General features: G+C 40.9%; 1 protein-coding gene across 2 annotated transcripts; it reads left to right on the forward strand.

Moving 5' to 3' along the window:
• Window positions 1-765: 765 nt before the first annotated feature.
• Window positions 766-26,488, forward strand: PROSER1 (proline and serine rich 1; the record flags this gene model as incomplete). 2 transcript variants are annotated; one of them, XM_079722067.1, is made up of 13 exons in its annotated part: window positions 766-810; window positions 3,783-3,848; window positions 6,178-6,246; window positions 8,403-8,497; window positions 9,481-9,574; window positions 11,342-11,452; window positions 13,560-13,643; window positions 15,023-15,101; window positions 15,714-15,809; window positions 19,976-20,020; window positions 23,195-24,833; window positions 25,609-25,759; window positions 26,366-26,488. In XM_079722067.1, 13 exons carry the CDS (start codon window positions 766-768, stop codon window positions 26,486-26,488), a joined length of 2,697 nt encoding a protein of 898 aa, XP_079578193.1. The 2 variants fall into 2 exon arrangements, with proteins under 2 accessions (XP_079578193.1, XP_079578194.1); XM_079722068.1 differs by lacking the exon at window positions 3,783-3,848.
• Window positions 26,489-26,900: the final 412 nt, after the last annotated feature.

Here is a 26,900-nt window from a genome sequence, read left to right on the forward strand (position 1 = left end):
AATCTGGCGCGACGGGCTCCGTTGAAGGCCCCCACGAGCCGGGGGAAGCTCTGGGGGTAACCAGGAAGGGCTCTTGGCGCCGTTGGCGCTGCGGTCTTCGGGAGTCCCCCTACCTGAGACTGTGCCCCCTTCGCCCGGCTCCCGGTGCTCGCCGGCCGCCGGCCCGCTCCCGGAAGCGGTGGCAGCTGGTAACAAAGAGCTGCCAGGCCGCTGCTGCCCGGGCTACGGGACCCAGGAGTCCGGCGGAGCTTCTGGGAGTGAGCGCGAGGCGGGCCATGAGACTAGGTTCGCGGCGGTGAGGGGCGGCCGGCGGCGGCCGAGGTGCAAGTGCGGGCCGAGAAGCCGGTGCTTCCCTCCTCGCCGCCTGCGGGATTCGGGGCGCGGGTGCCTCTGCTCTCCGGGCCGCTCCACTCGGGAAGGCGGCTTCCGGACCTTCCTCCGGCGGCGCCTGCCTTTGAGCTGCGGGGACCGACGCTCTGCCTCCGGCTACCGAACCTCGGGTTTCTCTTCCCCGAGGGGGTCCTGAAGCTTTGTGTAAAGAAGCTGGGGAAGCCTGACGGGTTTTGTTTTTAATAAAAAGTTTTTATAAGTCTCCATTTTTAGAAATTTTTGCAGAGTTTGAAGTACTCTACCTCTTTGCATCCTTTCTCCTGCTCCTTGAGCCTTTTTTCTTCTCAGCTGTAAACGTTTTTATTATCGGAGCGGACCAGGGATGAACGTTTTGTAATTGAAACTGTAACTCTTCTCGTCGAGATAGTAGTCAAGATGGACAAAAAGTCCTTTGAAACGGTGCTGGATGAAATTAGAAAGGTAATTGCATTTAATTCCTTAAATCTGTGAACTACGAATTCTCGTAATTTATTCTCTTTGAGGGACTGCGTGCAGATGGTGTAAAATACGGGTTTAAGGATTGCGAAACTGGTTGGAATTTTAACGTATAGAGTAGGAGTTTATATCTTGATATATTTCACGATAGAAATTATGTTAACGCTAAACTTCTTGAGAATCAGTGCGGTGTTGCGGATATTATATTCAGAGCCCCTGGTTCCGAAACCCGCTACAAATCTTTAATAGCTCTGTAGTTTCGGATAAGTGATTTTAATATTTCTGAACCGATTTCCTCATCTTTCAGTAATGTAAGAGTGAGTGAAAACTAGAGGTAATAGCGTAGGGAGTTTCTTTAACGGTAGTTATTATTACAGGTTTTTAAAATCTGAGTATAAGCGGACTGTATTTGTTGCCTGTGCCGGACAAAATTAGTGTCCTAATAAGTGTGGCACTAAGTTTAAAGTCATTCTTAGGAATGGGCTTCAAACACTCGCATTTCAAAACTTTTTTCTCCTGCTTTCAAGTTTTTGCTTCATTTTGGGGCTATTATGCATAGCCTACCTCCCACAGACAGCAAAAAATTTGGCTTGTACCCTTGAGCCTAACACTATTTCAAGCGCAAAAAGAGTTTACAAAGTTAAACCCGGAAGGACTGACTAACCATTCTTATGCTAATACAGAGTCCTTTGCTTAGAATTTCCGGGCAATTATGTCGCCATTTTCATATCTTTAAGACCCTTGTTGACGCGAAAAGACTTGTTACCTTGTGCTCTGGTGATTATTATTTATTTCAGCTGACGAAGTTATTAATAAAATTGCTTGTGGACATGCTGTTTTTCTTCATTCTCTGTAAAGCAAAATGTTGTTTTCCTTTAGGTTAAATTTACATTTGTAAGGATATTGAGTGTTCTTTTTTTGAATGAAATTTCTGCTTTTGCAAACCCAATTTGTCCAATGAAACTTTGCAATAAAACATTAGCTTGATAATTATATACTTAGAATTTGCCACAATTTGTTCGTGAGCTGATGTTAAACTACGGTTTATGAGAAAATAATTTGTTCGGGTAGACCAGATGATTTCTACCTTTGGAAGCTATACAGTATTGGTTTGCATATTCTCTCCCTTCTAAACTCTGGCAAGATGACATAGTAATTACTAATGAGGGGAATAGGAAATTTTCCAGAGATTAAAACCAAATACATAGCAACTTAAGTCCTTATTTCTGGTCTGAAATCAAAATACATCTTTTGCTGTCTATGCCAAATAATTAGATACATCAACGTAGTATTAGGCTACTAAAATGGGATGAATATATAAGCATATCTAAGTGTGTGAATTACTGTTGGCTTTTTAAAAATTGCTCTCAGACTTTGCAAATGTAAGTCAGTTTAAACCAGGTAATATTTTCCTGAATGTCACCGTTACGTCTGTGGGTAATACTGGCTGTCACTACTGTCATGTAAAACAAAGCCATGTAAGAAGACACTAGAAAAAGAAATAGGAGGGGAGAAGAAAGGAGGGGAAAAAGCAATATTTAATTTGCTTTTTAAGAAGGGGGTAATAATAATAATAGTCATTTATTATTGAGCACTTAACTGAGTGTGTCTGTTCTAAACACTTTCTCCATGCGTTATTTGATGAGATCCTCCTAACAACCCTCATTTTACAGAGGGCAGGTCTAGCATCTGTGAGGTTAACCAGCCAGCTCAAAGTTACCCCCCTGGTGAGGGACGAGAGCACTGTCCAGAGTTGGGTAGTCTGACTCCTGAGTGCCATGGTGGTGTGCCTGGGGGTACAGCTGGGCCTCTCAGGTGCTGATCAAAGAATTAAGACATGGCTTGGCATCAACACCATCCAGGATTTGGGCCAGAAACTTGCTTTTGATTGTGTCCAATAATGGCAATAATACTCAAACTCCCAAGAGTACATTATCCAGAATACCATTCCCTCCCCCTTTTCAGTGAAAATTCAGCTACTGAGCTCCCTGGATGTGTTTCTCTGTTGACTGGTCATAGTATTTTCTCTTAGCAGAATGATGCATGTGAAAAGTACAAATATGATTGTTTTGTAGTGAATGCAAGGGGATTAGTTGATTTTTCTTTTTATGGAGTGTAACTGACTTACAACACTGTCCGTGTTTCTGTATACTAGAAAATGACCACTACAATATGTCTAGTTACCATCTGTCACCATACAAAGGGCATTAGTGGATTTTTAATGAGTAGTTGTTACCAAATTTTGATAGTCTGGTGTTTCCATCAGTAAGCTTAGCATATAGTTGCAAGGAGATCATACATGATTTCGTTCGGCTCTAGATAGTGCTGGGTCAAGGCCATCGACTTCTCTCTGAACTTCCCTATTATGTGTCACATCTACTCTTGACTGTTTTAATCCTCACAGTAACTGAGGTGGGTAGTGATTGGTGAGGCGGCTCTCAGGGCAATTAAAATGCCTTTCAGAGGCCGCACTGCCAGTTAGTGTCAGGCGCACAGATTGGCTCCTGGGTTCACATCCCTGTAGAAATACTGAGAGCCTGGACTAGACCATGTCTTATCCATGTTTCTCCATCACTTAGCACATACAGGTGTGCAATAAATAATTATCTGATGAATGTGTAACGGGTAGTACGTTTAACCTTAAAAATGACGACTTGTTGAATTTTAGATGCTTTAAACCTGCGGTTACTTTTCCAGGAATACTTAATTTCTATTAATATCGAATCATATCTCTTACAATTCTGTTCCCTTCCTTTGTAGGTGTGAGTAGGGAGGCCCAGGGGCTTCTCCGGCTGTCTCAGTGTATCCCTTACAGCATGGAACTTGGGAAGGTAGAATGTCACATCACCATGGTGACTTTATCGGCCTCCTTGTGCCAGGGCTGTTTGAGTTGCTTAGGCAGTTTTGATATATGCATATGATTACGTATATTCATTCTGTTCTTCTATGTTTTTTAGGCTGTTTTGACAGAGTACAAATTAAAAGCAATTGAATATGTGCACGGATATTTCTCCAGTGAACAGGTATTCCTTTATTTGTTTAAGTAACAGCATTTTTTTTTCTTTTTTTTTTTTACACTGATGTTCTGATTTAATGTCTTTATTTACCTGCTGGTCAAGTTCAGAATTGCTTTTACTTTGTTGCTGTGTTTATTCAGGAACTTGAGAAGCTTTCAGTTTTAGCAGAAAACTTTACATGATTTATAGTTGGGGTAGTTTATAAACATACCCACTTTCACCATGATATCATATGCTAACATGATTTTTAAATGTAGTGTCTGAAGAAAGCAGTTCAAAGTGTTTATATTCTGGGCACAGTATCATATGTTGTAAACTTCTAATGGTAAACATGCCCAAAATTGTACAGTATTTATGAGTCAGTAATTGCAAAATTCACTACATTTTATAAAACTTGAACAAATGGTGATATATGTTCTTACATGAAGCCACTAAGTAAAAATTTTAGCAAATAAGAAAATAAATAGTGTCTAATAAGTAGTTTCTGTAACTGCCAGAAGACTAATACTTTCAGTGTGGTAGTTTAGTGGGGACTTTCACCCAACTTTAGGGGGAGTTTGCTGATTTTGAAAAACAGGTTTGCATGTATATACACACACACATATGCAGAGAAAGCTGGATTTCCAAGAGATACTTGGAAAATACTTGATAGAGAAATAGACCAGAAATGGAAATGTACATCTGAAGAACAGAAAAGGTTGGGAACGTGAGTAGGGTAGACAGTGGATGAATCTATAGATGGAGTTAGTAAATGCTCCAACTTTTCATCTGTTTCTCAAGACTTTCAAAACTTGAATAACTTTAAGCCTGTAGTTCTGCCTACTAAATTCCTCAAAGCTACTTTGTGACTTGCACATGTTGCTGCCTATTTAATGAGGGTTTTTCAGCTATCCCATTACTTTTCAAAACTGCCTTATGCTTTTTTTTAAAATTTAAATGTTTCAGAGAAAGATTTATAATTTCCCATAGCTGATAGCTTTTCTTTCCTTCTCTTGTGTTTCTGTGTATATATGTGAAATTTTGTAGATAACTTCCTATTGTGGAAATTTAATGACTTTGCTAAAAATTTAATTACTTTGCTAAAGTTATTAAAAATTTTATCAAGCTACTTTCTAAGTGTGACCTTCTAAGCTTATTATATTGATTATTATAATATAATAATCATACATGATAATTTATAAAGTTTTATGGTTGGTAAAGTCCCAGGTAGCCATTTACTATATATAGTAAAAACATTATTCTCATAAAAGTAAGGGCATACACTCTTAGAAAATTGTATAGAAAGTACCCACAATACTTGTTTGCTATTTATGTATCTCTCATGAAGGAGTGAAAAGTATTTTTACTCTTCTTCACAGACCACACCAGTTCCTAACATTAACCTCGCTTTGTGGAATAATTGAAGCCTTAACACGTTTTTAGGAGCTCACAGTAAAATAATTCATTAACCCAGAGTTTATTACCCTCTCGTCTTGAGTCTTATTTTCCCCTTTTGGGGTGTCCTTGGAGGCAGTGAACCCAGGTGGTGGTGACCACACAGAGACTTCAGTGTTGTGATCGTGGTGTCTGCTCACCTCTTCCTGGCTGTTGCACAGTATCTCCCTCGTTCACTTGAACTTCGCTGGTGGTAGTGGGAGAGAGCCTGGCTGCCTGTGCTCTCAAAATGACTTCCCATTTAGAAGCTGCTGGCGTGATTCAGGGTGATTCTTACATTTTTAGGGAGTAGATCTGTGGTCTAAGTGAGAGTAGTATGCCCTCCAGATGTGAGTTAAAGAGTAGAAGTTAGTGGACCTACACTAAACCACACCACTGAACACCCTTTTGTGATTGATTAAAACTGTTATTCTCCACTAAATGTTTTGAAACTTTCCATTCATACTATATCTCTATATTCCTACGCCATGTTTTTATCTCCATCTAGTACTTTTCCAGCTTTCCTTTTCTTCAGATACTTTCTTCTTCCTGTACCTTATACTTTCCTTTATTCTAGACCAATGCTGTCCAAGACCTTCTGTGATGGTGGAAATGCTCTCTCTCTCTCTGCAGTAACCATCATGGTAGCTACCAGCTTCATATGGCTGTTGAGCCCTTAAAATGTGGCTTGTGCCAGTAAGGAACTGAGTTTTTGATTTGATTTGATTTCAGTTGATTTAAATTTCAGTAGCTACACTTGGCTACTCCGTCAGCCCAGTCTGAACTCTGGTGTCATGCTTATGCCTCATCACCGGGGCCCAGGCAGCACACTTTGAATAGTAATTCAGAGTACTGAAATAAATCTTGGAGAAATGTTTGCAAACACACTGTCATTAGAGCTAAATTAGTTCTTTGCTTTTAGGTGGTTGATTTACTGAGATATTTCTCCTGGGCTGAGCCTCAGTTGAAGGCAATGAAAGCATTACAGCATGTAAGTATTTTTCCTTAGAATGTAGAATTTAAGTATTTTGAATTCCCCCCTAGTTTTCTCTAATTCATCTCAAGTTGTAATCTGTTTGCATTAGATACTGGCGCTAAATTTCGTTATACTTTGATTATTCAAAATAACTATGTTAAAAAATTAAAACTTGTAAATTTAAATCGTATGTACTGTACTATTAAATTGTACAGGGTCCTAGTTGGCAGATTGGAGTAGAAGATATTTATAGGCAAGCAAAACATAGGATTTGAATTCTTAAGTATTTTTATTTACTTTTATTTTTGTATATCTTCACCCTCTTGTATTTAGTCTTAGAAGAATAGTCAGACTGGTTTATACTTACATTTTTTAGACCAACACTGTCCAAATTAACTTTCAGCAATGATGGAAATGTTTTATATCGGCTCTATCCACTATGGTAACCACTGGCTACATGTGGCTTTTGTGCACTTAAAACATGTCATCTGTCTGAGAAAGGGTATTTTTAAGGTATTATTTAATTTCAATTTAAACAGTCACACGTGTCTAGTGGCGACTTATTGTATGGATAGCACAGCTCTAGAGCCTAGATTAACAGAGGCATCAAAGTCAAACAGGATCTGGCTGTACAGGATGATTTTCCTGGGAGTATCAGGCATTGATAGCTTTAAGGAAGTCTACAATCCTTAGCTTCCTAAACTAATTTGCCTAAGAAAGTGCTGGGTCTGTTAGTGCTTCTTCTCTTTCTCACCCATCAGCTGGGGGTGAAAATCTTTCTCTAAGAACCAAAGAGACAATGCACTATCCTGAGAGGGAGAGCAGAACAGAGCTTCCGTAAGAAATACCGATGGGGACCTTGCCTTATTTTATCAGGACAACAAACAGAAAACAAACTGATAACAAACCTTGCCTTATTTTATCAGGACAACAAACTCATGACAAAGCTCTTAGGCTGGCTTGCCTATCCACCTACCTTAGAATTAAAAATCAGAGGTGAGAAGGCTGCACAGGCACACCACAGTGCACTTATAGACAAAGTAAGTCTGATTTGACTGTTTTCCTACTGAAGACTGACTGACAGGTTCTGTTATGGACATTTTCATAAAGCAAATGAACTAGATCAGTAGTTCCAAGGTTTTCAGAAATATGTAATAAACTTACATATAAGGAAATCTATCTTTTGCAGATATGTAAAACTTCCGGCAAAATTTTTAGATGTCAATTTAAAAACACGCAATGGGGTATATGGTTTTACCAGTTCTTTTGGTGGTACAGGAGTTAAAGTGTTTGAAAACCACTTTTGTTGATCAGTTGATTCTAACTGGTCTTCTTATCCTGACTTTGCTTTTGAATTTCCTGCACTGTTAACATACATTTATAAATTGCCCTGCTTTTCAAAGATGTAGGTATCCTAGGCAAATAAATTATGTAACAGTCCACACAATCTTGGATTGTCACAGTGCACGTTAACAAGGCTCTTAAGAAAGTTCAGTAAAGAGACCTGCTTAACCCATCTTTCCTCTAATGATATGATTGGAGTACCTTTCTTTAATAACACTATTCAGTGCCATGGACTTCACTAGGAAGTTCTGATTGTGGCGTATCTAGCACTCTAACTGAGGATTATAATTTTTTCTAACTTCTTGAGCAGTGTATCTCCCATATTTGTAAATATCCCTTTTTATATAGCCTTTCTGAGGAAAGTAGAACGTGTAAATTTTTTTTCCATAGATGAACATATTGAGAACTTAGCTCTTCAATTAAAATAGTTACATTGAAAAGCCTAATTTTAATTCACACAGTTGTTAGGACTTACTTTTTTTTTTTTTTTTTTTTTGCGGTACGCGGGCCTCTCACTGCTGTGGCCTCTCCCGTTGCGGAGCACAGGTTCCGGACGCGCAGGCTCAGCGGCCATGACTCACGGGCCCAGCCGCTCCGCGGCATGTGTGATCTTCCCGGACCGGGGCACGAACCTGCGTCCCCTGCATCGGCAGGCGGACACTCAACCACTGCGCCACCGGGGAAGCCCAGGACTTACTTTTGATTAAGCAGTTTTCATCTCAGATATTTATATTGAGAACATTTAATTACACTCCCCCCAAAAGGCAATTTCTTGCCTGAAAATTTCTCATGTTGAAAAAATTTCTCATTATTTTTTATATTAATAGAAAATGGTGGCTGTTCACCCAGCAGAAGTGGTCAATATACTCAACTGTTTCACCTTCAGTAAAGACAAACTAGTTGCTCTTGAACTGTTAGCTTCGTAAGTATTTCTTTTTACTTCATTGGAGAAAAATTTGGAAGACTTTTTAAATGCTTTTTAACTCATTAGTGTATGTTAATGTGTCAGAATTATATTAGTAAATGGAACTCTAATGAAATCTATGCAAGCATAGAGCTGAATTCTTATATCTAAGTATCTAGTGTGCTTATTACACATGGCTGTAACTTATAAAATGGTGGGGCTTATCGAGTTTAATTATTTCAGTTTGTCTGCATTTCGGTGACTTGCTTTGCATTCCCACTCTGAATAACGTGAAAGGCTTGGTGATAAAGCCAGAGGACTTATAGTCAGATGGGTTCTTCCACGTTCTGACAACGTGTATTTTTTTGACCTTAATATATACTTACTCTTTCTGGATCTTATTTTCCTCAATTGTGAAAATAAGGATCTCATCTACTTAGTAGGGATGTGAACTTTAAATACTGTAAGATGTGTGAAAGCACCCAGCACGACATTTGAGAAAAGGTTGTGATGAATGTAAGAGAAAAGGAACCTACTCTCCTATAATGTAGGAGTCTAGAAGTTGCTGTTTATTTACAGCATATGCATTTTTAAGTCCCTTATATATTTGTAAATGACCACAAAAAGCACAAAATTAAAATGAAGCATAAGGTTAAACTTCATTTTTAGATCAACCATGATTTTTAGGCATTTAGCACATGGGTTTGTTCTTTTGCCAGTAGCTCTCCTGACACTCATTGAGAGGGTATTTTTGCAAGAATCTCAAAATAGTGATTTTTATTTGAAGTATTACTTTGTTACTTTCAGGTAGCCAGATAAGTGTCAGTTCAGTTATTATATTTACCATCTTCATATAAACATGTTATTTACATTCACCAATTAAAACTAATAATCATACTTTTGTCATTATGTCATGGGGAAAGCTTACTCAGATATATCTGTGTATTAAATATGTGTGTCCAGCTTCTTAAATGAAAAGCGAAATTGTATTTGCTTGGTAGAAACATTGTTGATGCACAGAATTCTCGTCCCATTGAAGATCTGTTCAGGATAAATATGTCTGAGAAGAAACGGTGCAAGAGAGTGCTTGAACAGGTAATTTCCTTAAGGTTGCTATATAAATGGTACGTTGGTTTTTCTGAATGCTGATGAAGAAAACAGTACAGTCTTATTCCTATGTTAACTTTGTTGAATAACCTGACTGCTGTTATGTGATGGGTTAAGAATGACACCCCAGCAGTCTTTGGAGAGGGGGACACTGGTGAATGAAGAGACGGCCTGAGAGTGAGAAGCCAGCCCTCAGCGTGAGCCTCATGGGGTGTTTATTCTCGGTCCCTTGGTAGCTCTGCCATGGCGCCAAGCTTTTGTCTTTCATTTTATGTACTTAGGAACTTGACTGTTTAAATTTGCCTTGTCATCGGGCTTAAAAGATGAGTAATAAAGCAAGATTGTAGTTTTTTAATTTAAAATCTGTAAGAGTCGGGGAAGTAGTACTTGTCCAAGCCTAGAAAACTTGATTCGTCATTTAAGGTAGTTATTTCTTAGGATTGTGATGGTTGCAAACTGAATTAGTGATTAGAAAGCTGCTTGAGGAAGGCATCGACTGCTCCCCTAGGAGCTGCAGCTCAATCGTATTTAATCCTCACGCCCTCCACCAAGCTCAGGAGAGTGGAGAACTTGCCTTAGGCATAAGTTATTGTAGCAAAAGCAAGATCTGAGCCCACGTTTCTTTACTTTAATAACTTCATCGAGTTTTTTGACTAAATTCTTTAAGGCATTAGGCATTTACTACTGTAGTTTTCTTCCTTATGAAGCATTCTAATCATGTGACTTTCCCATCTCAGAAATGACCTGGGCCTGAGTCTTCTGTGGAATAGGTCCTTTAATCAGTGTAAATTAGTACAACTTTTCTGAAAGGCAAACTTGAAGAGCCTTTAAAATGTTCATACCTTTTGACCCAAAAATTCTATTTCTAGGAATTGAATAGAAACATACACATGCATATATAAGGGCACTCACCTGGGTACTATTTATAATAGCCAAAAATTGAGATGATTTTTAGGGTTGGCATGTTTAGTACGGGGCTGGATTATATAGCTAATAATATCATATATACCTATAAAATACAGCATATATATGTTTAACTTGATATTCTTATACAGTATAGATCCATTAGAATATATGTCACCTATTACAGTGCTTTTCACTAATTCAGTATGTGTTAGGCACCATTTCAGAAGCTGGGGACACAATAATAAATAAGCTATAGACCAAGATCTCCTCCTTCAGTGTATCTCATGATTATGTAACATTGTGTTGAACACTGGTACCCAGAGAACTCTTACTTTTTCATCAGTATAGCTCTTTGGACACCCAATGTCCCATGTTGTTGTTTGTGTTTTATCCACTAAGTTATGTAAACTTCTTCAGAGTGGAGACCATGTCTCTTTCATGGCTGTGCTCTCTTTGCTTTACCTGTAATGTGAGCTTGGTGTTTATTGAGTTGGACAGTGTTATTTCTTGGTTGTTGGAGAAATGAGACATATCAGATAGTAAATGGACTTCTTTGCACACAATTTACAAAATCCATTGTGAAGATATCTTTGTATAGGAGTCTATTATCTGTGACATTAAAAACATTATTACCATTTAAATAATTCCATTAAATGAAGTGATTTTACTTATTAATTTTGGTCATGTTCACCAGTGGAAGTGCTGATTGATGTATGAACAGATTGAATGTGATGCTGTTCCTTAATTCACGTTATTTAGCAGGGCTTCCCAACATCCAGAATACTTAATTTGTGAGTCTATTTAATTTTTTTTTTTTTTTTAACCACACTCTTCTTTGTTATTTTACAGGCTTTCAAGGTGGGCTGCAAAGCTCCTCATGCTATGATATCTTCTTGTGGAACAATCCCAGGAAATCCATATCCCAAAGGAAAACCTAGTCGCATAAATGGAATTTTCCCAGTAAGTACACTTTTGTGGCTATATATGCAACTTCTTTGTATGAAATTGAGCATAGTTAATGTTATTTAAAGAAAATGCCAGTTGATGATGTGTCTACAAAGGAAAGGGATTTTGCTATGTCAGCAATGTAATTCATAGATTCACTGCTGAATGAAAGTTCATACGTAAGCTGTATTAAACTATTTGTGTAAAATGTAGAGGAGAACAAGCCAAATGGAAAAGAGGATGATTTGGTTTTATTTTTCCAAGTATTTTAGAAGCACTGATTTACATGTAGTAAAGGAGTATTTCTCAAATTCTTGGTATTCTGCAGACAGTTTCACAGTTAAGTGTGTTTGGGAAACTCTGAATGCAGCGTCTCCTTCCTGGAGAATCATGTTGCATAATAAAGGCTCTGAGAAGTCCCGTGAGAAACACACTTGTTTTTGTATCACCCAGTGTTCCTCAGAATTCTTTGTGAAATAATTTTTTCATAGAATGGTATATTTTTATTGCAGTGTGACAACCTTAAAACTTAGTGGATTGAAACAGTAAACATTTAGTATCTCATGCAGTTCCTATGTATCAGGAATCTAGGAAAGGCTTAGCTTGGTTCTGGCTCAGGGTTTCTCATGAGGCTGTAGTCATCTGACGGCTTGATTGAAACACAAGCCTAGCTTCCAAGGTGGCTCACTTACATGCCTGGCAAATTAGTGTTGTTGTTGGCAGGGAGTCTTTGTTCCTTGCCATAAGGACTTTTCCTTAGTGCTGCTTGAGTACCTCCTGACATGGTAGCTGACTTCCACCAGAGCAGATAGTCCCGGAGAAGGCCAGCAGAAGCTGTGTTTTCTCTTATCACTCAGACTTGGGAGTCAACGGCAGTGATTTCTGGAATATCCTATTTGTTATACAGGTCAGTCCTATTCATTTGGAGGGCTGCACAAGGGCAGTAGGAGCTGAGGGTCACTGGGGGCCACCTTGGAAGCTGGCTTCCATACTAGTATGTACCATTTAGAACACATGCTATCAGGGAGACACGTTGTAATAGGGTGTCAACTTATTTTGATCTGTTAATTATAGCAGTCTTGAATGAGGTCAGTGTAAGCTATCACGCTTACTGCTTGTAGAAAACACCATTTTTTATTACCTATTTTCAACTAATACAAGAACTCTTTGATTCTTTGAGCGTTATACACTGTAACACTGGAGGTCTGTCTCTGGCCTTGTTGCGCAGAGAAAAAATTAGAACGTACTTTTTTTTAAAAATAAAATTATTTATTTTTATTTATTTATTTTTGGCTGTGTTGGGTCTTCATTGCTGCACGTGGGCTTTCTCTAGTTGCGGGGAGCACGGGCTACACTTCGTTGCGGTGCACAGGCGTCTCATTGTGGTGGCTTCTCTTTGCTGTGGAGCACGGGCTCTAGGCGCACGGGCTTCAGTAGTTGTGGCATGCGAGCTCAGTAGTTGTGGCTCGCGGGCTCTAGAGTGCAGGCTCAGTAGTTGTGGCTCATGGGCTTAGTTGCTCCGCAGCATGTGGGATCTTCCCGGACCAGGGCTCGAACCCGTGTCCCCTGCATTGGCAGGCAGATTCTTAACCACTGCGCCACCAGGGAAACCCCCAAAAATTAGAACATACTTTATCCTCTTCTGTCATCTCCATGTGTATTGTGTGTTTCCTTCTACCTCTGTACATGTTATGAGGGTTCTGTGGCAGAGGATGGTCGAGCACTTTGTCAGCATCAGGCAGCCAGGGCAGGATTGGGTTTGCTGTCCAAGTCCTTAATCTCCTACCAAGTTACATCCTTTTCTGTGTAATACAGTGGATGTCTTGTTTTGTTCTGTTTTTGCTTTTTTGTTTTTTTGTTTTTTTGGGGTTTTTTTGCGGTATGCAGGCCTCTCACTGTTGTGGCCTCTCCCGTTGCGGAGCACAGGCTCTGGACGCACAGGCTCAGCGGCCATGGCTCACGGGCCCAGCCGCTCCGCGGTATGTGGGATCTTCCCGGACCAGGGCACGAACCCGTGTCCCCTGCATCAGCAGGCGGACTCTCAACCACTGTGCCACCAGGGAAGCCCTGTTTGGGTTTTTTTTAAGTGTCAATTATCTTTCCTTTTTCTTTTTTTTAATAGGGAACCCCTTTGAAGAAAGATGGTGAAGAGTGTACCAACGAAGGCAAAGGAATAGCTGCACGGATTCTCGGACCATCCAAACCAGTATGTTTAGAAAATAAATGATGGAACAAGTCTTAACTCTTACATTTAGTTTTCTGTCTATTCAAGGCATAAGTTTCATTTTTGTGTTGTGAAGCTTAAAGTATACTAGAAACTGTAGGAAAGTGAATGGCCTAGGGAAATATAGTATGCTTAGTTAACAGTGTTAAGGGCCCTATTGAGGTTCAATGTCTTATTTTAAAGGTAGACCAGATGAACTGTTTTTACTTTTTTCTGCAGCCACATTCAGCTGTTTACTTGGAGATGTGGAGTGCGGAGAGTTCACTTTAACGAAGGTTGTGGTTTGGTGGCTGAATTAGCATTAGTGTTAGTGAAGTAAGAATGGAGCTAGGAGGTGGAGAGTATTTTCAAGGGAGTGATTAGAATGATTGATTGGAATATGAACTGAACAGGAGAAGACAGGCCCGTGGGTTGAAGGATTGTTGGAGTTGACGTACTGGAGGCCTCCACACAGCTACTTTGCAGTCCTGCCTGCCCACCTGACAAGAACTCCAGTGGCAGTTGTTTATAGCAAGCTAGTCACAGATCATAGTCCTCGGGCAGGACTAGTACATCATCCAGGGCTGCCGTTATGAGCACTAGAGAGAGTCTGGGTCCCTAACCACCAGTGGATCCCCTCTGCTGCAGGAGCGTGAGTGCCAGCCCCCTCGAGTGGGTGTGCGTGCTCTAGCATCCTCTCTCTCTGTCTCTGTCTTTCTCTCTCTCTCTCTCTGTAGTTAAAAGTACAGCATGTGGCCTATCTTTGGATACCTCCGGTTCTCTGGAGATCAACCCTTTGAATGTTCCTTGTTACTTACATAAGTTCTATCAACTCTAAAATGAAAGATTTGTGGATTTCAAAAGGCAAAAAGACTAAGTTACTGAATTCATAATTCCAGTCTACGTTCTACTAGAGTTGTCAGAACGCCAGATGCTAAAGGAAATAGTGCTTTTTTCTTCCAAAAGGAGAAAAGAGGGTAAGAATGATAAGATGAATTCTCAGGAGGATGTTGGAAGTTCTTGAGTAGCTGTTCCATAGGAGGAGATAGGAATTCTTGGATTAATTTAGACTGGGTCAGAGAAGAATCTGCTGTTGAGGATAAGGTTTGGCCCTTCGCTGGAGATGATTTACAACTGAAATTAAAAAATAAACACCTCCACAGCAGTCTTTGGCAGGATCTATCTTTGGAATTTAATAGGAACCGCATTTATTAAAGCCATTTTCCTCATTTGTACCATGTATTAGTGCAGTGGCATTTGATATGCTGGGGCATTTTTGGCCTCTTAGGCCTAAATGTTTTGAAAGACAAGTTGTAGTTTGTTTTGCCAGGAGACGGCTTACTTGATTTTCTTCTAACTGCTGTACTTTCCCCCTCATTTAGCCTCCTTCAACATACAATCCACATAAACCCGTTCCTTATCCGATACCTCCATGCCGGCCACATGCAACTATTGCACCAAGTAAGGCGCTCTTTCAGATTTTACATTTTTTTTCTTTTTGCTCTTTATTTATTAAGTTGAAAGTAAATGTTGATATATGTACTTTGGAAATCTGGAGCACTTATGAAATATGCTGTCATGAGCTTTATTTTGCCGTGTGTCTTGGTCTACAACAATGGAGAAGACAGAGTTTATTTAAGATATTTTCCTTTTGATAAATTAATTGTATATCACTTCTCATCATTAATTATTTTTATGGGTTTTTGCTTATGGGTAAATCATCTTGAATCCCTTTTTAATAGTTGGTATTCAAAGGCATCATTAATGCATTTAACTTAAAAAGGCCGAGTGTGTGTGCTTGACAGAAAAGGCAGATAATTTAAATCTGGCCGGCTCTGCTCACCATGCCCTTCAGTGAGTTATGTCTGGAGTGAGCCTGCAGTGGGAAATAGAAGTCTCTGGTTGTCTCATTTGATCTCACTTTTCACTCAACCGTAGACACAAACCTCTGTGTAAAATGCAACTGTACTATATAACAGTTTTAGAAATAAATTAGATAGCTGCGTCAATACAGTTTGAGCTCAGAATGATGCTAAATTTTATATATTTTTTTCTGTTATCTTTTTATTTTAGGTGCTTATAACAATGCAGGTCTGGTACCATTAGCCAATGTCATAGCTCCAGGTGTGCCCCCACCACCTCCATATACTCCTAATCCAGTAGCAGCAGGTAAAATCATGTTACGGGGTATTAAAAGTGAATAACTTGTACGTGGTACACTTGGAGGGGGCGGTTGTGGGATGTGGTGGTGTCCTAACAGGGAGCACGGCCCCGGAGCGTGATGTTGGATCTGAGTGCGACATACAGGTTCCACTAGAGCAGCCTCGGCCCACATGTGTGAACACAAGCAGGTTGTAGAAACAAGAACCATTCTTCATGAGCAGGAAACTGACAGGCTGTGGAAAAGCATCACCGACTTAATGCGTGTCGCCATTTGGACACATTCTGTCTGCTGTGGGGAGGAAAGGCTTGTAAGAAGGTGCTCAGAAGGGCTGAACCTCCCCAGCATATTCCAGTTCAGCCTTTTTCTTTGGGCCCATTGGGAATACGGGATATGAAGTGTAAATATTTTTCTCTATCTTGTCAAATTGTTTTCCAAAAAGACTGCACCTGTTTATACCTGCCAGTGAGGGTATGTGAGCATAGGGTTTCTTCACACCCATTCAAAATGGGATATTATCAGTTTGGGGCTTTTTTTTTTTCTTTTTTACTCTTGCCAGTCTGATAAGGCTGATTTAGCTGCTTTCTCCTTTTGTCTGTCTTTTACAAAAGTTTAATTTTTCTTTCGATCAGCTATTGTTTATTTGACTCTCCTGAATTTTATGTCTTGTTTAGGAAACCCTCTCCCATTTCAACATTGTGACAGCTACATTCCCTAATTACTATTGTAGTGATTCTTTTTAAATGTAGAGCTTTTCATTCACTTGCCATTTATTTCTGTATATGTGTAGCGTAGGGATAGAACTTAAAGTAAGTTCTGTCTTAATTGAATTCTGCCCTTCCCAGAGACTCAGAGTTACTTCCTAGTGTTTAATAAATTCTTTTTTTCTAGCCAGAGTGGCTCCGTTGTTTGCAGCTGAGTACTCTGACTAAAGTTGCAAAACATTTTTTCCAGTATTTGTCATTTTATTTCTTGCCCTTGTTTTTGGTACCTCTTGCCCTTAGAGTTTTACATTTTTGCATAGACAGATAGAGGCTGTGAAAGAAAAGCTGGAACCAAGTTACCTTAGTTTAGAAATTCTTAACCCTAGGTAGTCCAGGTAATTTAGGCCTTGTAAGATTCCTACTCCCTCTGGAATTTATTTTCACATAGGGGTGAAATAGAGGTTCATCTTAATTTTTTTTGCAGATGGTAGTCAGTCCATTCATGCCAGCAGTCTTTATTAACTAATCTGTTTTCCCTGGTGATTTGAAATAATACATTTATCTTAAGTTTTCATTTACACACATGGCCCTATTCTGGGTTCTTTGGCTCAGCGGCCACTGCTCACAGGCCCAGCCGCTCCGCGGCATGTGGGATCTTCCCGGACCGGGGCATGAACCCGTGTCCCCTGCATCAGCAGGCGGACTCTCAACTGCTGCGCCACCAGGGAAGCCCTATTCTGGGTTCTTTATTCTGTTCCAATCTAGTGACTTTATGTTGTGATGGTACCATATTGATTTGATTAGCAGATTTATAGTATATTCTGACATCTGATAAGGCTAGCTTTCTCTCACTATATTTTCATACTTTTCTTATCCATTTTTGGAAATTGATTCTTCCATCTGAACTTTAAGGTCATTTTATACAGTTAAAAAGAGTTGAATTTATGTATTTATAGTTACATAGTAATCTGGGGATACTTGACATTTTTACGATACTAAGTTTTACCATTCAATCATATGTATGTCTTTAAATCCTGTCAAATGGTAGTGTTTTTCCCCCAGGCCTTGTAAGAAGTTTTTTTTGTTTTTGCTTTTTAATTGAGTTATAGTTGATTTACAATGTTGTGTTAATTTCTGCTTCTTTCAAGAAGATTTTGTTTTCTTCATACAGGTTCTTTGCCTTAGGTTTATGTCTTGGGATTTTAGAGGGTTTGTTTTTGTTTGTTTTGTTTTTTGTTACAATTATAAATGGATATTTCATTTCTAGGTACTTACTACTGATTCCCTATTGTAGTTTTTTTTTTCCTTGAAAGTCTCTTGAATTTTCTGGATATAAAATGTCAGCTGACTTACACTTTACTGTAACTTTTTTCCCTCTGGCCTTATTGGGTATTGACCCTTATTGGGTCCTCACTCCTTTTCGTTTGCATTTTTCAAAAGTGTTTTGCCTGTATATTTTCAAATTTCTTTTTTTTAGGGTTTTGTTTATTTGATTTTGTTTGTTTAGTTGTTTTGTAAATTATATATAGATGGAATCTGAGTTTTTAAACCAGTGGGGAAGAGACTTAATAGGAATTTCTGATAATCATAAAAATTACATATTTGTTCTTAGTCCTTCCATTTTATTTTTGTACTCATTATTATTCTTTTATCCTAGTTTTTTTTTCTTTTTTTGTTTACATGGATTAAATTGCTTTTTAATTTTTTTACAACTTTTGTTTCCTTGCCCCTACCCAAGCTTAGAATTTCTGTCTTTAATATCACTAGTGACTGCCTTCATATTCTTAATGGTTGTCAGTGTACAGAAATTAAAAACAGCTGTCCTGCGTTCCACCATTGACTTCCTTACTCCCTCCCCTGTTTCATCAATTTGTGTATTTTGATGGACTACTATACATTTTTCTTTCTGTGCCTCTGAACTCATGGCTTCTTAACTGTTTCTTCTATGATGCCCTGTCCTCATATACTCATTCTAATTTTCATCTAGTAGAAAATTTCTCTAAGTAGCTTTTTCAAAAAAGGGTGCATGTGTAGGGTTGTAGATGAGAAAACCAATTCCCATTTTCTTTTATTAGAACCGTAGTCTCTCTATATAAGCTTTACAAAGAAAATATTCCTTATCTTCAGAGTTCATAAATGTCTTTAATCTTGGAATTCAGATATTTCGCCAGGATGTCTAGGTGCGGATCTTATCGTTGATCTTTCCTGGAGCTCTTTAAGCCCTGTGGATATGAAAACTCAAGTCTTTAAAGCTTAGGAAAATTTTGTTCTTATATTTCTTTAATTAATGCTTTTTCATATGTTTTTTCTCCTAATACTCTTCTTTTGCACTGTATTTATTTTAAGTCTCTCAGCTATTCATTTATGATACCCTTTTTTTTGTATTTTTGCCATTTTAAATGGAATTTTTGTTTATTTTCAACTAAGTAATTTAGCTTTCAGCAATGTTATTTCTAATCTTCATCATTCTTTGCATTTATTAATTTGGAGTTAGATTTTTATACCTAAAGTCTTCATCTTCTCTGCTTGCAGTATTTTCTTGCAGTAGTTTGTGTATATATGTTCTTAATCTGCATTACAGGATTTTAAAGTTCTTTTTCTTTCTTTCATGGACTCTCCATTGATAGACACCATCTGTTCAGTCATTTATTTATACTAAGTCCCTTAAACAAGCTGTGATCATTTTTGCTCACCATGTCAGGGCTTGGGGGTTCCCTTTGCACCTTATGCCTGTCACACTGTTGGTTTCTTGGGCAGTTATTGTCAAGCCATGCGAGGTCATTTTTTTCCATTGGTATCTTTGACCTGTTCGGTTAGACAGGTCCTTTCCCATGGGGGTGGGGAGGAGTGTGCCTTAGGTTGTCAGTCTCACAGGATTCAAGTCAGCCTCAGCTAGGGTAGTTTTCCCTGACACCTCCTAGTGTAGGGTCTTTTCCAGAACTAAGTACAGCAAGTAGGCAGAGCCACTTTCTTTCAGTTTGCTTTGTGGTCCACATGGCTCGTGAGATGGGCTCCTCAGACGGCAGTAGATTCTGCCCTCAGCATCCACCTTCCACTTGCAGGCCTCCCTGTTGTAGGCACTGGTGCCCAGCAGTGGCTGTCGGCCTAGCCAGTGACAGTGGTTCCTCACTGCCCTCTTGCTGCACTTTCTCCTAGATGGCACACTCAAGCCATCATCTTTCCCAAAAGCTTTCTTAAATGTATCTATAAAATAACAATGTTTGCTTAAAGCCTGCTAAGTTAAGGAGAAGTGGTGGGAATCAGTTGCTCATCATCCTAGCAATCTTCATATAGTTACTGTGATTTTTATTTCCTTTCTTTTTCTATAGGCATATGTTGTTTTCCTAACACAGTATACATACATATCCTGGATTTTTCTTTTTCTGACCCCAGTCTCTGATTATTATGATGGTGAATAATTTGTTTAAAGCTTGAAATCAACTTTTATTTATTTATTTATTTTCACATAGAGAATGAAGACCTTTCCAATCAGTCAAAACCTACACAGAATCCAGGTAAGTACCAAATTTGATCCAGAGATAACTGATGTCTGTCCTGGCTGCCTGCTCTGTTATCACTGAGATCAGTTTGAGTTAAGTGTATTTGTAATCTTTATCCTTTAGGGAAAGTTCCTGGTTAAAAAATTTAACTGATTGATACTTGCTGAAAGTGGCTTAATAGCGGTACATTTTATACATACAACATGAAATGCACATACTAACTGGATTTAAAAATAACCATATGCCTTTGCATCCGTTTGTAAAACTTTCAAGCAATCAAAGTGCTAGGTGGCATTATATCTGCATTCACTTTATATTATGTGATATTTGAAGCCTCATTTTTTAAAATATATAAACAATTTCTTTTTGATAAAAACCCTTTTTGACAAATGCTATGTCAGATATACCTTTTAGACTTGATTATTTCAATAAGTATTTGGGGTAGTGTAATTTAATATAAGAAAAGAAGAAAGAATTTAATTTAAGAAAAGAAGACAGGGCACCAGAGCAGAAAGTGGAATTGGAAGAGGAAGGTGAGACGTGGTCCATGGTGCCTGCAGGTGGCAGCAGCACTGTAACAGTTTATTCTCCCCCTAGTTGAAGATATGCGTGGTCAGGAAAGAGATGCTTTCTGGTGTGAGACAAAACCTGGACCAGTTCTTGTGTAGCAAAGTAGCACATGAATCTAATCGTTACGGTGCATGGTTAGAAGTCTCAGTGGGAGAATTCCATTCCCTAAGAATGTGCTGAAACGGTGCTTTTTAGCTGGTAGATTCTAAGGAGGTAGAATAGCAGGGTGGCAAGGACACTGAGATGTCAGGACATACAGTTTTTGATCCTGGCTCTGGCACCACCCAGCTTTGTAACCTTGAGCAGCTTATGCAGCTTCTATGAAAAAGAGATTAAGGAAACTTCAGCCTTTATGCTCAGTTTCATTAAAAGATTTGTTTCTGAGGAGAAGCAGCAGATTAAGTGTCATAAGTTATTCCTTTGTCATTCCTTTGTTAGGAATAGCACACTTGTTTTCCTTTGCTATGTTACGTTAGCATGATTAAGATTTTTTTTTTCCTTCTTGAACCATATTAAGAAACAAAAATAAATACAAACTAGTATAATGCTTAAGTGCGAGGGTCTCATAGACCTGGGTTCAAATCTTGGTTCTACCACTGCATGACCTTTTTATCATCATCATCATCATCATCATTATTACTGTGATAAGGTCTCACTTAATGCATCTACCCTCTTAACAAATTGTTATGTACATAATACAGTATTGTTAACTGTAGGCACAGTGTTGTACAGCTGATCTCTAGAACTTATTCATTTTGCATAACTGAAACTTTATATCCTTTGAACACCACTTAATAGCTGCGTGATGTTTTAACAGGTTGCTTAACACATCAAGGCTGAGATTGCCCATCTATAAAATGGGGGCTTTAGTGCCTATCTCGGGGGGGTGGTTATGTGAGGACAAATGAAATGACAGGTGTAAAGTACTTAGCACAGGACCTAACACATAGTGTTTTATGGCTAACAACCAAATTAGATGACAGGAAAGTGATACTTCTCCTGGTATGGTTTTCAGGAACTCATTTTTGTTGTGTTCCATTGTAACTGCAGGCACTGTGATTAATAGTACATTGCTTTTGTGTTATTATATGAAACGATCTCCAACAGAGGCCGCTATAAAGAACACTGTGGGACAGCTTGGTTTTACCTTGCCATCTGTCATTAACTACATGGTCCTCAGCATGAAGTTAAATAAGACAGTGAATTCTCAAATGTTTCCCAACCAAATGTTTCCCAACCAGTGTTAACCTAAATAATTTTTTGTTACATTATTTACACACACAAAACTGGGCATGTATTCCTTGTGCTTCTAATTCTTGTAAAACAAATTGAATACAAACAAAGATACAAGTCCATTTTCATATATACTCTAAATTTCAATTGATAGCTATCTTTCTTGATACTAAATTAACTGCTTTTGACATGACTGTAGTATGAACTACAGATCTTTTGAGTTTGACTTAGTACAAATGAATTATGTAGATGCAGGTTTCCTCTGTTCTTTTCCTATGGTCCCTTTTCCACCCGCGGTTAACACAGTGCACCACTTCATTGACCATGTGAGCTTCCTTATGTCCAGAGTCCTTATTTTGCATAGATTAAAAATTTAAGTCTTAGTCCATGAAAATGTCTTTCAGTTGATTATCCCTGCAAAAGGAATATTCTCTGTTTACAGCTGAACAGACTCCGATGTGAGTACAGCAGTATAGCATTCCATTTGGCACCAACAAGATCATCAGAGGCCAACGCTTCCATTAAACTGATTCAGGGAGGAAACCCAGATCATCCCCAAAATGCTTGTATGATTTGTAGAGTTTATCAGAATGAAAGTATTGTAGCAAACTCTAGAAGTCTTGAGAATAAGTCTTTGGGTGGGTTTGAGGACTGTAGTTGAGGTAATCATGATATATCTAGTGCAGCAAACATTTATTAAACACACAGATGCCATGCACTGAGCTAGGCGTGAAGACTCTAAAGATGAATTAGACAAGGCCTTTGCTGCTAAAGGAGCTCCTAGGACCAGCCAAGTAAAGTTAGAGGTTAAGATATGTAGAGGAGTCAATATGAGAGAATGCTTGGGGGAAAAACTGGATAGATCGATAATCTGGAATATTAAATTCAGCTCACAGAGTGGCAACCAAGCATACTGGAGAGATGGCCTGAATCCTAGATGGCCTTGTATGCCTCTAAAAATGATGAAATGATGTCCTGAAAGCTCTTAAGAGGGGAAATGACTTGTATTATTACTCTAGACAAGTGGTTTGAGAGAATTAAAAGTACACCAACACTAATCACAATTAAATTCTTTGAATTTTTTAAAGAAAAATGGGAAACTATGAAAGGAAAGTTTATTTGCTCACTTGTCAAGGCTTCCTCACTGTGAATTGGAAGGCTGTTCTGAGCAGAGTCTAGAACTCAGCTGGATCTAACTGAGGCTCCCTGGTGAAAATCAGGGTGATGGAATCCAGCAGTGTAGGCATTCCAATAGCCTAGTATACCTGTCATTGATCTTCTCTGACATTTGTTAAATATTACAAAAATTTTCATTCGTTTCTTTTGAGTTGAAAGTTGCCATTTCAGCGTGATGGTAAATTCTTGCCTCTCTTTCTCCCGCCGCAGCGTTTTCTGCGCCAGCGAGTCAGCTCTTTTCTCCTCGTGGGTCTAACCCTTCGACACCTGCGGCAACTCCTGTTCCTGCTGCTTCCCCGGTCAAGGCGGGAACTCATCCGCCGGCACCGGCCACTGCCGCCCTCTCTGGGATGAACCTGCTCAACGCTGTCCTCCCTGTGCTCCCGGGGCAGGTCTCAGCTGTTCACGCACCTCAGCCAACGACGCCCAGTCCAACAGTTATCAGAACCCTTTCCTTGCTGGCTGCACCGGTGACTTCTGTTCACAGCACCACATCTGCTCCCGTTCCTTCCGTTTTTTCTGGCCACGTTCCACTGCCAGGTCCTTCTGCCACCCCTGCGCCAGCCCCTCAGGCCGCATCTACACCTCGGGCCACCCCTGCTTCCAGCGAAACGTTTGCTTCTACTTCGGCCCCTTTCACCAGCCTCCCCTTTGCCGCTGCCTCTACTGCCGCTTCTGCCAATAACCTCGATTCCTCCTCCCTGGCGTCGGTGTTTGCCGGTCTCCCCTTGACCTTAACACCGACCTCCCAAGGTGTGTCCAACCCGACTCCTTCTGTAATCGCCTGCGGTCCTGCTCCCACTGTTGCCTGTCCACTGGGTGTAAACAATCCCCTTCTGTCTGCTCTGAAAGGCTTTCTGACATCAAACGATACCAACCTGATCAACTCTTCCACGTTACCCTGCGCCGTTACTAGTGGGCTGGCTTCCCTCGCCTCCCTCACTAACCAGAGCTCCGACCCTGCGGCGGCCGCCCCTAACAAGTGCTACGGCCCGCAGCGGGCCTCCACGCCCGGACTGGCCCTGTTCCCGGGCCTGCCCTCGCCGGCCGCCAACGCGGCTTCCACGCCCCCGGCTCTGCCTGCACCCGCCGCCTCGGGGCCCGCCGGCTGCGGCTCCTCGGCCGCCCTGATGCACGGCCCGCTCGCGAGTCACGCAGACGCGCCCGGTTCGTCGACGCCCGCCGCCACCAGCCTGCCCGTGGTGATCAAGACCGAGCCCGCGAGCCCCACTCCTTCCGCCTTCAGGGGCCCGGCGCCCCCGCCACCCCCCGTCCCCGCTCCGGGCGCGCTGGGCCTGCCGGGGGCGCTGGGGCGGGCGTACACGGCGGCCTCGGTGCCCGTCAGTTTACCGTCCTGCCTCGCCCCCGCGCTTCCGGGCCTCCCGGGCCTGAGTGCGCCCCCGAGCGGCTCGAGCCCCCTGCCCTCCCTCCCGCTGCCCGCGCACGGCTCCTCCGCGCCCATCGCCCCCGTCTTCAGCGCCCTGCCTCCTTTCACTTCGCTGAGCAGCGGCTTCGTCCAGGCTGCCCACCCGCCCCTCGGCGCCCCCGCCTCGTCCGCCCCTACCTGCGCCCCCGGCCCCTCGGCGCCCGCTTCGGCGGCGGCCTTCCCGCTCAGCCTGCCCGCCGCTGTGCCCTCGCTCTTCTCCGTGGCGCAGGGACCTCTGCCGGCCTCGGCTCCCTCCTACCCCGGCTTCTCCGTCTCCGGTGCGCCCCCCGCGCTGCCCTCGTTCCCGGGGCTGCAGCCGCCCGCCACCGGCGCCGCCACCGCCCCGTCGCCCGCTCCCGTCCTCCCCGGGTTCGCCTCCGCCTTTAGTTCCAGTTTCAACTCCGCTCTGGTTGCGCAAGCCGGGTAGGTGGATGGTCTGGAGGGGAAAGCATCCTTCACCTAACTCGTTCATGCTCTTGTTTTGAAGTCGTTCAGATGAAAATCGGCATCCAGTTGGGTGGCGCGAAATTCTGTTTTTCTGGGTCGGCACTTAGGTGCTCGAAAAATGTTTTATGTTAAGATAAATATATAAAATAACAATGCCTGCTTAGATAATTTTAGGATCTGTATTTGGTAATTTATCTTGATTTTAAAACAGCAAACATAAACTCACTGGATTCAGAATAATACACTTTATAATGGAAAGTGTTATATCAGTGAGTGGCTGACTTTTATGGTTCCAACAGGGAACAGATTTTTTTTTTTTTTAACATCTTAAGATAGTATTTGACAAATATAGAAGCACTAGCTTTTATGTCTTATCTGCATTTTTTCTTAAATTTATTTATTTATTTATTTATTTATTTGACTGTATTGGGTCTTTGTTGCTGCACGCGGGCTTTCTCTAATTCTGGCGAGCGGAGGCTACTCTTCCTTGCCGTGCGCGGGCTTCTCATTGCGGTGGCTTCTCGTTGAGCACGGGCTCTAGGCGCGCGGGCTTCAGTAGTTGTGGCTCGCGGGCTCTAGAGTGCAGGCCCAGCAGCTGTTGCTCACGGGCTTAGTTGCTGTGAGACGTGTGGGGTCGTCCTGGACCAGGGCTCGAACCCGTGTCCCCTGCATTGGCAGGTGGATTCTTAACCACTGGGCCACCAGGGAAGTCCCCTTATTTGCGTTTTGACCTGTTCTTCTATCGTTTTAGCTTATCATCTGGACTTCAAGCTGCAGGCAGTTCTGTTTTTCCAGGCCTCTTGTCCCTCCCCGGTATCCCCGGGTTTTCCCAGAATCCTTCACAATCATCCTTGCAGGAATTACAGCATAATGCAGCCGCACAGTCAGCATTGTTACAGCAGGTAAGTAGGCAATGCCTGGTGGAAATAGAACGGTAACCTGTAACATAGCTTCGGTAGTGATAACCTTGCAATACAGATAAATAGTGATATTTCAGCACTGGCCAGAAAGATGGCTCTTAGCAGAACATCTGGAGATTTGATGATTAATTCTTCCAGAATCTGCAAATTATTCTTGTTTTCCTTCAGAAGGGTAACAAAGGTGGTAGAATATCTTCATCTGTAAGAATTGTTTTTCCTGCTTACAGACTTTTAAATCTCAGTTTGGAGATTTTACAGATGGAATCTTTAGATGTGACAGTGAAATTTTAGCTGGGCTTCTACAGTTTAAGCTAAAGTAATGGACCATTAAGGCGAATTTTCTCTAGAAAACCTGCTGATTTTTTTTTAAAGGATATTAAACATTTTAAAGACATTTCTACGCACCTCTACATCTGAAGAAGTTTGAACGTTTCTTACAAATTTCAGGAGACTGAACAGACTTCCCTTGCCCCAACATTTTTTCTTTCTTTCCTGGTTTAAATATCTGTAGTGTGGGACAGGCCAGAGCAAGTACAGGCCTGGTTGAATCTGGCACTGTGCTAACCTGTGTGTTCATCTCTGCGTCAGGTGCACTCAGCTGCAGCTCTGGAAAGCTACCCAGCTCAGCCGGATGGGTTTCCCAGCTATCCTTCAACACCAGGAACACCGTTTTCTTTGCAGCCAGGCCTGTCCCAGAGTGGGTGGCAGTGAATACATTTAAATGCATATTCTCCTCCAGAGCAACATCAGAATCGCCTGAGGACTGCAGTGAACAATCTGACAAATGTGCAGTTGGCCAAAAGTCAGGAAATGAGGATGAGGATAATCCTGGGGAAATTGGGAAAAGAGCTTAAAAAGCATGGTTGCATTTTTTAAAAATGGTTTTAAGTATGAACATTCCCCTATGTAAATACGCTGACAATAAATTGTATGGAGAATAGTATTTTAAAAAGTATTTGGGGACTTTTCACCTCCCACCCTATGAAATTTTGAATCGTGTATATGATCTATATAAGAAGAATACTAAAGACGAGGTTGAACTCTTTATAGCCGAATACAGCCTTAAATCTGCTTGTACAGCATCCACTGACAGAAGTAATAGTCGTGCCTCAGACTTAGGGGC

This window comes from Hyperoodon ampullatus (assembly GCF_949752795.1).
Source record: "Hyperoodon ampullatus genome assembly, chromosome: 16".
Taxonomy (NCBI): Eukaryota; Metazoa; Chordata; class Mammalia; order Artiodactyla; family Ziphiidae; genus Hyperoodon; species Hyperoodon ampullatus.